General features: G+C 41.0%; 1 protein-coding gene across 1 annotated transcript in view; it reads right to left on the bottom strand.

Moving 5' to 3' along the window:
* The window catches only part of LOC121171141 (oxysterol-binding protein-related protein 11), a 64,968-nt gene that overhangs the window by 32,157 nt on the left and 17,747 nt on the right, over positions 1 to 15,064 (bottom strand). Inside the window, exons 2-5 of the mRNA XM_041002649.1 lie at positions 10,835 to 10,903; positions 5,086 to 5,261; positions 3,701 to 3,780; positions 1,730 to 1,906 (exon numbers count right to left, since the gene is read on the bottom strand). Of these exons, the coding sequence (XP_040858583.1) occupies positions 1,730 to 1,906; positions 3,701 to 3,780; positions 5,086 to 5,261; positions 10,835 to 10,903 (502 nt within the window). The remainder of the gene's footprint in view (positions 1 to 1,729; positions 1,907 to 3,700; positions 3,781 to 5,085; positions 5,262 to 10,834; positions 10,904 to 15,064) is intronic.

A 15,064-nucleotide genomic window follows, 5' to 3' on the forward strand; every position in this document is an offset into this window, starting at 1 on the left:
GAGTGAACAAGCAGATGACAGGTCTCCCCGACTCCCTCTCTCTTTCTCCACGTCTGACTTTCAAATTGAACTATAAATCTTCCTTACAAAAAAGGCTTATTTTTTTAGTCACATATCTGTGAGAAGGCAAGTTTTCATCACTTACTTCAATCAAAACAACAAATTGCAACTGACTGCGTGCAGAACCAAATGTGATATTCCTGCTGTATCCTAATAAGCTGGACATTTGAAGACATTGCAAAAATGTAAAACAAAATCATTCCACTCTTTCCAATAATTATTTTGTTCCAGAGAAAGGTCATTGCTTGACATAAATCACAATATATTCTCATGTAATGGGCTTGCTACTTTTCATTTTAGAATAAAACAACCATGTCTTTAAATTTCTCAGTTTTGATTTCCAGTAAGGCAAACATCAATAAAATTAACTCATAAAACAAAATTTCTTTGAATAACTCAATAATTTTAAGAATGAAAGGGATCCTGAGACCAGAGTTTGAAAACCAAAGCAGGGCCCGGCAGCATGGCCTAGCGGCTAAAGTTCCTGGATCCTGGCTTCGGATAGGCATAGCATTGGCCGTTGCGCTCACTTGGGGAGTGAATAATTGGACGGAAGATCTTCCTCTCTGTCTCTCCTCCTCTCTATATATCTGCCTTTCCAATAAACAAATAAATCTTTAAAAAAAAAAAATCTAAAAAAAAAAAAAGAAAAGAAAACACAAAAACCATAGGGTAGTTTGGTATTACAAATTCTTGGAAGAGAACCAGGTTTTACATAGCCTAAAAGTATCTCTCCAAAGTACTTACTACTTATCATGAGAAAAACAATATCCTTACGGTGGAAAAAAATTAATAGAAGTCATTTTAACCAAGTAATCAAGGGCAACATTACTAGTAATAAGACATAGGGACATCATGACCTTGAAGTGCTATTCCAAGGACACACATCTTTTCCATGACACGCTTTGTCACAACATAAATCCTCATTTAGCTCATGAAAAAGCATCAGATAAACTCAAATTCAGTAATATATAAACAGTAGGTGATTTTTGAAAAGGTCAATAATCTTCCTATGTGTCAAGGTCATGAAATACAAGGATGGACTAAGGAATAATCACTGCCTCGAGGAGACTAAGAAATAACGAGTAGGGGCAGGCATTTAGCCTGGCAGCTAAGATCCGCTCAGGATGCGTCCATCCCTTACCAGAATGCCATGATGGGATTCCCAGCCCTGCTTCTGGGAGGCTGCACCCACAAGGCAGACCCTGCCACCCACAAGGGAGACCTGGATAGAGTTTCCAGCTTTCAGCTTGGTCCTAAGTCTGGCTCTAGCCATTGTGAATACCTGAGGAATGAACCAGCAGATGGGAGCACTCCCTCTATGCCTCGCAAATTAATTACTTACTTAATTAAACATAAATAACAAATGAAAGAAAGTAAAAAGTCAGTCATTTATTTTGTTATTCAGTCTTTCCATTACTCTTTTATTAGATCTTTGATTAAATCACATCAAAGGCAAATGTATTTTTACTTAAGACCTGAAAGACATTGACAAATGAAGTGTGTCTGGTACATAGTTGACACACATGAGAAAACTAAATATTACACATTAAATCAGGGTATCTTTTTTACTTAAAAAAATACCAGACAAGAAATAATGAAGACACAAGCAATATTTTAAAACAGAAATGATCTTGTTCATGTTAATATTGCTTCAATTCACACTTACCTCTCTGACTTCCACAAGATGGTCTGGAGGTGAGTGTGTTCTCTTGCTTACCGACTGCAGTTTGGAATGTCCAACATTAAAGAAAGAAATGGCATTTTGACTTGGTCTCCTCTGCGATATAGGAGAATTACCACTAGATGCAAGCGAGAAACTCCGTGACTTCAGAGGAGGATTATTCTGTTAGGCAAAGAAAATAATCATTTTAAATGCAGATATTTGAGACACAGTTTTAACAATTAAACTGATGTGGGTATGCTGTGGCATAGTGAGTTAAGCCACTGCAGGAGACACCTATGGCCTATATCAAGGGCCAGGAAGAACATTATCCATTCTGCTTCTGATCTCACTCCTACTAATTATGCCTGGGAAAGAGGGTGACGGTTCAAGGAATGAATTCCTGCCATCCACACTGGAGAGCAAGAGTCCCTGATCTCTGCCTTCAAACTGGTTAGTCTCTAGTGAACGAAATCAAAGACACAGTAGGAATCGACCTTAAATTCAGCAAGATGGCAACAGCAAAATTTTTTTTTAAAGGGCAAGTATTGAGATTTTTAGAGAAATTGCCACCTTCATACATTGCGGTGAAAATGTAAAATGCCAATTCTGCTTTCGAAAATATTTTAAAACTTCCTCAAAAAATTTAAATGCAGAACATATCTCGATAATTACACTCCCAGATAAACACAAACTTGGATACAAATGTTCAGAGTATTATTCATACTATTTATAAAATACAAACAACCCAAATTTCCATCAGCCGGTGAACGAACCACAAAATGTGGTACATCCATTCACAGAGTACTACTCAGCCTTCAGAGGTTTGCTGGGCAGGCCTGGCGGCACAATGGGTTAAGCTGCCATCTATGACCCAGGCATCCTGTACCACAGCACTGATTTGAATCCAGGCTGTGCCCCTTCTCACCCAGCTTCCTGCCAAGGTAAGTGGGAAGGCAATGGACGATGGCCCAAGTACGCCCCTACCATCCACATGGGAGAGTGGGGTGGTGTTCGTGCCTCCTGGCTCCAGCCTGGCCCAGCAGAAGTTACTGTGGCCATTGAAGAATGAATCAACAGATGGAACCTCTCTTCCTTTGTCTCTCCTGCTCTGGCACTCTCACACAAACAAATCTTGAAAACCAATGAATATTTACTGGCACATTTGATATCATGGATGAATCTTAGAAATATTAGGTGAGCAAAGTCAGACACAACAAACCACACTTTATATGATTCCATTTGGATGAAACGCCCAGAATAAGATGCATGAAAACAGAAAAGAAATTAGTGTTTGCTGCTAAGAACAGATCAGAGAGCTACTGTAGAAGGATATGAGTTTACGGAGGCAGTAATTAAAATTTTGTTGAATTAAATAGTGGCAATGGCTGTATAACCTTGTGAATATATCAATAATTTTTTTTTTAAATCTGCTGGGTTATATATCTTCAAAGGGCAAATTTCATGGTATGTGAATTACATCTGAACTTTAAAATGCACTTCAATAACATTTTCTCCGCATGCTATGGTTTGGAAACTGTTTACATCATCAGCCCCTCAAAAATTCATGCATTCAAAGTTTAGTCCTCAGTGTGGCGTTGCTGAGGCACAAGAACTTTTATCAGGCAGAATCTAAAAGAAAGTAACTGGGTCGTAAGTGGGATGCTGCCTTCAGAAGCAACTATTAGAGTTCTCAGGGGCTCTGGTTAGTTCTCACAGGAATGAGTTGTTATAGAAAGAGCAAATCTTGCCCCTCTAGCCTCTGGCTTCTTGTGTCACCATATGATCTCCTTCATATGAAGCCTTCCCTAGAAGCCAAGTAAATGAGTTCCCCTTCTTGGATTTCCAATCTTCTAAACCATGAACTGCATGAACACTTCTTTAAAAATTACTCAGGCTCAGTTATTTTGCTATGGCAGTAGGAAACTGACTAAACCCACGTTTGCACATGAATATCATTTCTAAATTCTGCATTACCTTCCCAATAGCTTCAGTGTGGTGCTGTGTACATATCTGAAGTCGGCTAACCCAATGCTGTCGCTCTTTAGCATCCGTGGCTGGTAAAAAGAATGTAAACGTTATTTACTGTTGGTTTCTCTCCTGAATATGATTGCTTAAAGTATGAAGAATAAACCACTGAAAAGCAGAGACTGGGGCTGCTCCCTCTGCAGCCAATGTCCCTGACTTGAGAGACACAGGCCAAAGCCAAAGCATCAACCTTCTTAGCAAGCAGAGTAGACGGCTGTGCCTATTCCAAAAGGAAGACAAATGACAAATAGACACAAGGACATGAGACTGACATGTCCTAAAACTCTCATAATAATATGCTCTCATTTGAAGAAAAAAGGTGTGGGCATTGTTGCACAGTGGGTTAAACCACCAGTTGGATTCCCCACTTACCCTTTAAGAGTACCAGTTTTAGTCCTGGCTGCTCTGCTTTCTAACAATCTTCCTGGCATAGCATCCTGGGAGACTCAAGTATTATGGGTCCCTGCCATCCTTGGGAAAGACCCAGATGGAACCTGGGGTTCTAGACTTGTGCCTGGCCTAATTTTCTTTTTAAATAATGAAGTGGGGCCTGGTGCAGTAGCCTAGTGGCTAAAGTCCCACCATGCATGTGCTGGGATCCCATATGATTATTGGTTCGTGTTTCAACTGTTTCACTTTCCCACCATCTCCCTTCCTGTGACCTGGGAAAGCAGTCAAGCATGGCTCAAAACCCTGGGACCCTGCACCTGCATTAAAGACCCAGAAGAAGCTCCTGGCTCCTGGCCTTGGATTGGCTCAGCTCTGGCCATTGTGGCCATTTGGGGAGTGAACCAGTAGACAGAAGATCTTCCTCTCCGTATCTTCTTTTCTCTGTAAATCTGTCTTTCCAATAAAATAAATACTAAAAATAAGTAAATCAATAAATACCTACTAAAGATCTGCTGTAAAATCACATGTTCAGATCTGTTGCAGTAAGTTTAGCACGAATCACATTATATTTTATATGTATTCATTAAAATCACAAACTTCTGTATACATTAAATCCACAGAATACGACATTTCAACAAATTCCAACAATGGATATTAGCCACTGGAAACTACAAAGAAGGCAGACACATCAAACCAACTGAAGAGGCAAAATACATGTTTTATATTTCAGTCATCAGGTTTTCCTTACACAAATCAAATTTTCAGAGTTCAATCCTAAACAAAGTTGCTCATTGACTCTTGAGAAAGTCAATTATTGAAACAAATTTTATAAATTCTCAGAGCAGTTTCAAGATTTAGAGTACTGTGTTTATATCCCTAATGACAGCAATTTCTATTTCCAAAGGAGGAAAATCAGAGCATTGGTTCAAGAATCCCCGCCGTACCTCTGAGTTTGTACTGCTCCCCACTGGCAGCGTTCACGGTGAAGGTGTGCGAGTCCTCATCGCTGGGTGATATTACGGCTCCTGCAAGCTGCAAGGTGCCTCTGGGCTTTTGATTTCTAGACTGTTCAGTCACAAAGTACTCCAACAGTCCAGCTTCATTGTTCAAAACAAAAAACCTGTAAGGATTAAAAAAGTAAAAACTTTCAACTGTTATCCTAGCTAAATGGAAACAAAGCAAACATCAAGCACTTATATACTTCTACTTTTGATACTTTAAAAAATTTGTTTCAAGAACTTTCCTTCCTTTTCTCTCTAACTCTGCCTTCCAGAAAAATAAATATTTTTAAAAACCAGTGGGGAAGAGGAGTTAAGGGATGGTTGGTGCTGTGGTGTATCAAGTAAAGCCACTGCCTGTGGCGCTGGCACCTGATATTGTTACTGGATCACAACCTGGCAATCCTACTTCCAAACCAGTCACCTGCTCATACACCTGGAAAAGCAGCAAAGGATGGGTCAAGTACTTGGGCCCATGTACTCATAATAAGAGAAACTTGGAAGAAGATTCTGGCTCCTGTCTTTGGACTGGCTCAGTTTTGGCTGTTGTGGCCATTTAGGCAATGAACCAGCAGATGGAAGATATCGCCCTTTCTCTCTCCCTCTCTCTGTGTAACTCTGCCTTTCAAATAAGTAAAAATAAATCTTTAAAAACAAATTCCAAACCATTTGAGGAAGTTCAGTAGTCCTGCCTTATCTAAGGTTTTGCTTTCACAGCCACAGTTCAAAAATATCAATACGATGGCATAGCACGCTAATATTCCAGTTGGCCAGTTGGAGTTCCAGCTACTCCAGCTCCTTGCTTATAGTCTTGGAAAGCAGACTAGGATGACTCAAGACCCTAGTCCCCTGCAGCCACACGGCAGCGGACCAGGAGAAGCTCAAGACCTGGAGAAGCTCCTGGCTCCTGACTTCAGATCAGTTCAGTTCTGGCCACTGTGGCCATTGGGGTGTGAACCAACAAATAAAAAACTCTGTCTAGCTCTGTCTTTCCTCTCTGTAAATCTACCTTTCAAATAAAAATGAAATCTTAAAAAAAAAAAAAAGAAGAAGGCCCGGTGGCGTGGCGTAGCAACTAAAGTCCTCGCCTTGAACGCCCCGGGATCCCATATGGGCACCAGTTCTAATCCTGGCAGCTCCACTTCCCATCCAGCTCCCTGCTTGTGGCCTGGGAAAGCAGTCAAGGACGGCCCAAAACCTTGGGACCCTGCACCCATGTGGGATACCCGGAAGAAGTTCCTGGATCCTGGCTTTGGATAGGCATAGCATCGGCCATTGCACTCACTTGGGGAGTGAATAATTGGACGGAAGATCTTCCTCTCTGTCTCTCCTCCTCTCTGTATATCTGCCTTTCCAATAAACAAATAAATCTTAAAAAAAAAGAGCTACAAATGGAGATGCATAATCATGAGGAAATTGAGAATAAACAATTAAATATTTATATACTTTGGGAAAAGAGTCTGATACTTTAATTCCGTTCTAGATTAATTAACTACTTTTAGAATTATGCTTATTCAGAGACAACTTTAGGTTGTATAATGTTTTGTTGTTTTAAAAATAACTTTAAAAAATTTTTAAAATCCACACTTGATCTTATAGCATTTTGTCTTTCTACATATTAGCCTGTTCTGCAACACAATCTGATCCACTGCCAATTGCTGGAAGACAATCGTCACCTCAAACAACATGGCAACCACACCTCACTCAATCAGGGAGAGAAGGAGATCACCTGAGCAGAGGTAGGAAACCAAAACTTCTTCTACATCTTTTTGTATGCCACTAATTTTGAAAATTTTATGCACATCCTTTTATGAAAAGTATAAATTAATTTTAATATTTTCCAGTTTTAAAACTTACATTTAATTCATCATTAGAGCTTACTGTTTGTATGTGTTTATTAACTATGTAACTCTAGTTAACTACCAGTCCCATTTTTTCCACTTCTAATAGTATTTACCTTTATTCCTCCAAAGCTTTTGAAGAAACTTTTTAAAGTATTTGATGATTTATTTACTTGTTGATGTGTTATGTTAGAGACAAAGAGACAGAAAGACTTTCCATTCACTGGTTGACTCCCCAGATGTTCCCCAGTGGCACTGGGTCCAAGACAAAGCCAGGAGCCTAAGCCTTAGTCCCAGGCTCCCACAGGGGTGGCAGAGACTCAATTTCTTATGTAATCACCTGCTTCCTCCCAGGATGAATGGCATCAGGAAGCTGAAATCAACAATGGAGGTAGATTTTCAGTCAGGCCTTCCACTGTAGGATGCTGATGTCCTAAATGGCATCTTAACTGCTTGCCCAAACGTTAGTATTCAGTCATTCACTCATTTGAAAGGCTGAGAAACAGACTGACAGAGTTATCACCTGTCTGTCTATTTCTCAAATACAAGTAACAGCCAGCGTTGGACCAGAGCTGAAGCTGGGAGCTGGGAATGAAGTCCACATCTCCCACTCAACTATCAGAAACCCAATTAGTTGGGTCATCACCACTACTCCCTGTGAGCCACATGAGCAGGATTCTGGAATCCAGAGCTGGGAATCAAACCCAAGCACTCAGATATGGGATGCAGCATACTAACCAGAGACCACTTCTGTAGCAATGCTTTGAGTTAGCAAAATATAGCCCTTGACAAATGTCTAATACATACAACCTGTTCTCAGTAAAATGCACAAGTGTATATTCCACCAAAAGAGCCATTAAAAAAAAGTTCAAAGTTACACATATGACCCAAATTGTCTTCAATTAAAAAAAAAAAAGTCATATGGGGGGGCCAGAGTTTTGATACAGCCAATTAAGGAGCCACCTTCAACACCAGCATCCCATATAAATATCAGTTTGAGTTTCAGCTGCTCCACTTCTGATCCAGCCCCTTGTTACAAGCTTGGGAAAGCATGAGAAGATGTCCTAAGTCCTTGGGCTCCTGATACTAACATGGGAGACCCAGAAGGCTTACACCTGGCCCAGCCCCAGCTGTTTCAGCCATTTGGGAGTGAATCTATATTTTCTTTTTCTCTTTCGGGTTCTGCCATTCAAATAAATATGTAAATTTTTTAAAAATAAAAATCAAATCAGATAATCACAATTTTCATCTTTAACTGCCTAAAAATCATTATTTCATACATCATGTCATAGTTTTTACTTGTCTGAGGTAGGAAGCCAAATCCAGCTCTTGTTATTTCATCCTAATCAATAGCAGCAGTCACCAAATGATACACAAATTTAAAATAAGCACAATATGGCACATAAACTTTGTAAATACAACTGTGTCTGTAAAAGACTCTGGAGTCAAAATTAACTAGGTTCAATATTCAGCTTTTCCACTTCTATTTATTTATTTCTATTTGAATAGCAGAATTACAGAAAGAAGGACAGACAGAGATTTTGCATTTACATAGTTTACTTCCAATTGCCTGCAATCGCTGCAGCTCAGCTGACCCAAAGCCAGCAGCTTCTTCTGGGTCTCCCGTGTGGATACAAGGGCTCAAGGACTTGAGCTACTCTCTGCTGCTTTCCCAGGCCATAAGCAGGAAGCTGGTTGGGAAGTGGAGGAGCTGGGACTAGAATCCGTGCCAATATGGGACATCAACACTATAGGCTGAGGATTAGCCTGTTTAGAACTGCACCAGTCCCTGAACTGTCTTTGTAAAGCAAACTAATATCACTTCACACTCATCAGGATGTCTATTAACTAAAACAAGACAGAAAATCACCAATGTCGTCAAGGATGTGGATACACTGAATCCTTGTGCATTGCTTGATGGGATTGTAAAATGGGACAGTCACTGTGGAAAACAATATGGAATTTCCCCAATGAAAAATATTATCCAGTAACTCTGAGTACAGATATAGAAGTGAGAACATGAATTTGAACACTTGGGCATTTCACGATAGTCTAGTGGCTAAATTCTTGCATTGCAACTTCTGGTTTGTGTCCTGGCTGCTCCACTTCCCACCCAGCTCCCTGCTTGTGGCCTGGGAAAGCAGTCGAGGACAGCCCAAAGCCTTGGGACCCTGCACCCGCGTGGGAGACCCGGAAGAAGCTCCTGCCTCCTGGAATGAGATCGGCTCAGCTCTCGCCATTGCGGCCTCTTGGGAAGAGAATCAGTAGATAGATCTTTCTCTCTGACTCTCCTTCCCTCTGAATATCTCACTTTCCAATAAAAAATATTAAAAAAATCAGAAAAGATTTTGAACACTCATATAATAATTGCATTATTCACAACAGCCTCAAGATGGGGATAACACATGTTCATCTATAGATCAATGGGTAAACAAAATGTCATATATACAATATACAAGGAAAGACACCTAGAGACATGCTATGACACAGAAGGATCTGTAACACAATCCTAAATGAAAAGACAAATATGTGGCCTGGTGCAATAGTCTATCAGCTAAATCTTCCTCTTGCATCTGCCAGGATCCCATGTGGGTGCCAGTTTATGTACCAGCTACTCCACTTCCCATCCAGCTCCCTGCTTGTGGTCTGGAAAAGTAGTGGAGGATGGCCCAAACCCTTGGGATTCTGTACCCATGTGGAGACCCAAAAGATGCTCCTGGCTCTTGGCTTCAGAATGGCTCAGTTCTAGCCATTGTGGCCACTTAGGGAGTGAACCAGCAGATGGAAGATTTTACTTTCTGTCTCTCCTTCTCTCTGTAGGTCTGCCTTTACAATAAATATAAATGAAATCTTTTAAAAGAAACTTTACAAAAGATCAAACATGCTTTGATTCCAGTCATATGAATGTGGTGCCGGGAGCAGTCAAATTCATAGTGACCGAGGGTAAGTAATAGTCAATAGGGACGAGGGGAGGGGCAGTACTGCACAACGGGTATGGAGCTGCAGTCAAGAAAATGCAAAGCTTTGGGAGATGGATGGTAATGACAGCTCCATCTAATATCTGAAAATCAAAGATTTTATGCATATTTTGCCACACTAAAAAATTCAGTTTGACACAGTTGTTGAGGCACAGCAGCATCCAACAGTCAGAGCGCCGGTTCAAACACCAGCTTCTTCCCTTCTGATTCAGCTTCCTACTAATGCATCCTGGGAGGCAGAAGATGGCTCAGGTACTTGCACCCCTGCCACGACTAAGTGGGAGAGCAGACTGGGCTCCCGGCTTTGGCTTAACTCCTGCTCAGCTATTGTGGACATGTGGGAAGTAAACCAGTGGACAGAGAGATGTGTTCTCTTTCTCTCCTTCTCTCTGCCACTCTGCCTTTCAAGTAGATCAAAGTAAATAAACACCTTAAAAACAATAAAATTTAACGCCCTTCCCAAGCTCAAAAAGGAACAGAGATAACTGGTTTCCTATTATTGACTGCTCGTGTGGTCTTGCGTTGGTTACTTAACCTCTCTGAAGTGCCACAAAAGCTTTGAACATATGGCACAAATACAAATGTGTTTGCTGCCTCCAAACCTCTATTCTGCCAAGAGCCTAAACTCTGCAAATATTAAAAGCCGGAGGCAGATGACCTGTAGTAGCAACTTCTGAGGCATTTCAGGCTGCCACTTGGCCTGCGGACAGCTCCTCCCACCATCTAAGAACAAAATCACTTACAGAAAACATGGTAGATCCTTTTCTGAAATCTTTAATAGTCATGTTTTCACCAAGATAATAATAGAATGGAAAACAATCAGCCCCTTCTTTCTGGCCTTTCCGAAGAGATAGATGTGACATAAGTTACACTTACCTGTACTGCCACCCAGTGACAAGATTGGTGTACTTCATTAAGTAACCATACACGTTTTCCATGTGGTCACTGTTTCCAAAAGAAGATAGGGGAATCAAAATTAGAAAAAAAATAGAAGAAATCTCAGTAAGAGAACTGCACAGTTTTGAAAATAGTTGCAGACATGCATTTTTTTTCTATAAATGCCTCAAACATTCTTCACTAGTAAAATTTATAGGTTAACAATCAGACCTTTAACCACCCCAATCTCATATCTGTAGAATTTATTTTATCAGATTTCTTCAACACAAGTATAATACCATTATAACTCCCTAAGTATGATTACAAACATTGCAGATATAAAATTCCTAAACACTATATTATATGACCATAAAATAAATGTATAAAATATAAACATTCTACTGTAAGTGAAAATACATTATTTGTAATTTTCCAATAGTGAAGCAATAAAATCCAGTCTGACAGCTCAAAAATACATTGAGAAAAGTTTCCTCTGACTGGTGACGCACACACATGGACAACCTGCTAGGTCTCTAACTCTCTGTTTCTAAAATGAAGATCTCGCCAATAAACAGAGTTTGACAATTTTCTCCCATTGCCACACCCGAGACAGGCATGAGCCAGAGTGTTCACTGCAAGTCTCAACATCAGGAGGAGTTGATGTACAACCAAGTTTCTTCATTCCCTGTTCTCCCTTTTTTCATTTATTTACACATATGGTCTGTCAGCATTCCAGAGGAAATACAATATAGCATGGTATTTCTCCTCCATTTAAAAAAAAATACTTATTTATTTATTTGTTTGTTGGAGAGGCTAATTAACAGAAAGAGAAAGAAAGGGTCCAGCATGATGACCTAGTGGTTAAATCCTTGCCTTGCATCCACCAGCATCCCATATGGGCCACGGTTCATGTTCCAGCTGCTCCACTTCCCATCCAGCTCCCTGCTTGTGTTCTGGGAAACCAGTTGCGGATGGCCCACAGCCTTGGGACCCTGCACACACACGAGAGACGTAGAAGAAGCTCTTGGCTTCTGGCTCTGGATTGGCTCACGTCCAGCTGTTGTGGCCACTTGGGAAGTGAACCAGTGGATGGCAGGTTTTTCTCTCTGTCTCTCCTTCTCTCTGTATATCTGCCTTTCCAATGAAAACAATAAATCTTTAAAAAAAGAAAGGGAGGGAGGGAGGGAAGGAAGGAGGGAGGCAAAGAGAAACAGGACTTGCATCCACTGGGTGTTTTATTTTCAGTTCGATTTTTTTGTTATTGTTTCATTGTTATTTGACTATATTATTTTATAAAGATTTATGTATTTATTTCCATTTGAAAGGCAGAGTTACAGAAAGAGAAGACAGATGGAGAGATCTTCCATCCACTGGTTCACTCACTAAATAGCTACAAGGTCCAGAGCTGGGCCAATTTAAAGCTAGGAGCCAGGAGCTTCTTACACATCTCCCAGCTAGGTGCAGGCGCCCAAGGACCTGACCCTCCTCCACTGCCTTCCCAGGCCATTAGCATGAAGCTGGATGGAAAATGGAATTGCCATGACTTGAACCTGCATCCATTTGGGTTACTAGCATTGCTTGCAGAAGCTTAGTTGACTATGCTTCTTTTTATTTATATTATTTATTCAAAAAGTAGCAACAGAACAAGAGAGGTAGATAGATCTCCCATCCACTCATTCATTACCTAAATGCCTACCACATTTGGGGCTAGGCCAGACCAAAGCCAGGAGCCAGAAATTCAACCCAGTTTTCCCACGTGAATATCAAGAACCGAATTATCTGAGCCATCACCTGTTGCCTCCCAGTATGTGTACTGGCAGGAAGTAAAATTAGATTGGAGTCAGGACTCAAATCCAGGCATTTGGGTCAATAAAGCATGGCAGCTGTCCTGAACCACATCTTAACAGTGTGTCAAATGTCTGCACATTTTTCTGCCTTCTCCTATTCCAAGGGTTAGGCAGCAATTCTGTTTATCAGGTCAAACTGCTCAAGTCCTATTTGGTTTCATAAAACAACCCATCTCAGGAAGACAAAGGCTGCAAGCTTCTAAAATGTTAACCCAAAGTCCTGCTAATGAGAAATCAGCCATTCCGTTGTATTAAACCGACATCTCCAGCTCAATTCTTTCCCCATTTTCTAGAGCAAACAACCACAGCAACAAAGCTCTTGCTACATTTCTCACACTTCCAGCCCTGGTCACCGTCAAGCCATTTCTTTCAGCTCCTTTAGTGCTTAGACAAGCACAGACATATTTTTCTTGTCTAGTTTCCAAATGTTTCCCAAATTTGGGGCTTAAACAGTACTTGGGACCACAGGAATCCCAAAACCCCTGGACTCTGTCCAAGAAAAGTCTCCCTAAAGAGTTCCTCCTCTAATTTTGGTTCTTAACACACAGCTCAGCTTCCGCAAATTGTTCTTGCGCAAAACATTTGTTTCTTTTGTCCATTCTGTCCCGGAGCTTCCTAACCTCAGTATTCATTTAGACTCAGCAATAATCCAGAAAAATGCCCACGGCAGCATAGCATCTAAATTAATATGTCCCTCAGGTGCCAAGACACTCCATAACACACCATTTGGGGAAATCCACCCTTTAATCCAGGTTCTCTACACCAACACTGCATTACTAGGTATCTATTCAAAGCAATTAGCATGTCACAAAAACATTACAGCAATTATAGCGCTATGCCTCAGGTTCTAGGACTACTATGTAGTCTTCAAATGCATACGAACCATGAAGATAAATTTGCACAAAAACTCAAGTATACTATCTACACCTGAGAAAACAAAACTTTTGTATCAAACCCTTTAAAGAAAATGCATCATCTCCTTTACTTTTATCCAGTCACTTCCCTTATATTATTAAAGTATCCCTCATTTTAGTCACACCTAAGTTATTTGTATCATTCATTCAATAAATTTTTTTAAAAGCATACAATTTTGGGGCCAAGTAGTAGCACAGTGGCTAAAGTTCTCACCTTGCACACCCAAGATCCCATATGCATGCAGATCACATATGGGTACTGGTTTATGTCCCAGCTGTTCCACTTCCCATCCAGCTCCCTGTTTGTGGCCTGGGAAAGCAGTCGAGGACGGCCCAAAGCCTTGGGACCCTGCACCCGCATGGGAGACCTGAAGAAGTTCCTGGCTCCTGGCTTCGGATCAGCTTTGCCCTGACCGTTGTGACCACTTCTGGAGTGAATCAGTGAATGCCAGACCTTTCTCTCTATATCTCTTTCTCTGCATATCTGCTTTCCAATAAAAATAATATAATAAATATATTTTTTAAAAAGCAAACAATTTCATACGTCAATTTCAATAACATTTTTCTTCATATTTCACAATGCAGAAATATTTTGTGTGTGCAATTTTCTGATGTTATAAATATTTTACTGAAGTTTACATCTAAAAAGTTAACTCATAAAAATTACAAGGACACCAACATTTAAAAATTCTTTTTTTGGGTGGGGGCAGGGGGTAGCAGCAAGAGAAAGAGAGCCCCATCTGTAGGCTCACTCCCTGCCACAGCTGGTGTTGACATGGTCTGTCTGACGCAGCAGAAAGCCAGCCTGAGAAGCAGCAGAAACCGAAACCAGCAAATATAAACTGTTGGCCTGGCTTTACTGTATGAAACAGCTGCCTGCAGGGTATCATGGCCCATTCTCTTTGTAAAAGAGGCTGTCCTGGGCCCGGCACGGTGGCGCAAGTGGTTAAAGGTCCTCGCCTTGCACGCCCGGGATCCCATATGGGCGCCGGTTCTAATCCCGACAGCCCCGCTTCCCTTCCAGCTCCCTGCCTGTGGCCTGGGAAAGCAGTCGAGGACGGCCCAAAGCTTTGGGACCCTGCACCCGCGTGGGAGACCCAGAAGAGGCTCCTGGCTTCGGATCGGCATAGTATCGGCCCGTTGCGCTCACTTGGGGAGTGAATCATCGGACGGAAGATCTTCCTCTCTGTCTCTCCTCTCTGTATATCCGCCTTTCCAATGACAAAATAATAAAAATAAATCTTTAAAAAAAAAAAAAGAGGCTGTCCTGGCTCTCTCTCATTTTTCCCATTTTCCATAAACTCCACAGATGAGCTGCTCCTCAGAGCAGCCTGTGATGTGGAACAACTGTGCCATCTGGTGGCCATCATCAAAAGTTTTGTGATAGGTCATGTTATGTTGCCACTTTTTTTTTTCTTTAAGATTTATTTATTTTTAGGGTCCGGCACGGTGTTCTAGTGGCTAAAGTT

The sequence above is a fragment of the Ochotona curzoniae genome, unplaced genomic scaffold, assembly GCF_017591425.1.
Source record: "Ochotona curzoniae isolate NIBS_2020 unplaced genomic scaffold, NIBS_Ocur_1.0 scaffold_2587, whole genome shotgun sequence".
Taxonomy (NCBI): Eukaryota; Metazoa; Chordata; class Mammalia; order Lagomorpha; family Ochotonidae; genus Ochotona; species Ochotona curzoniae.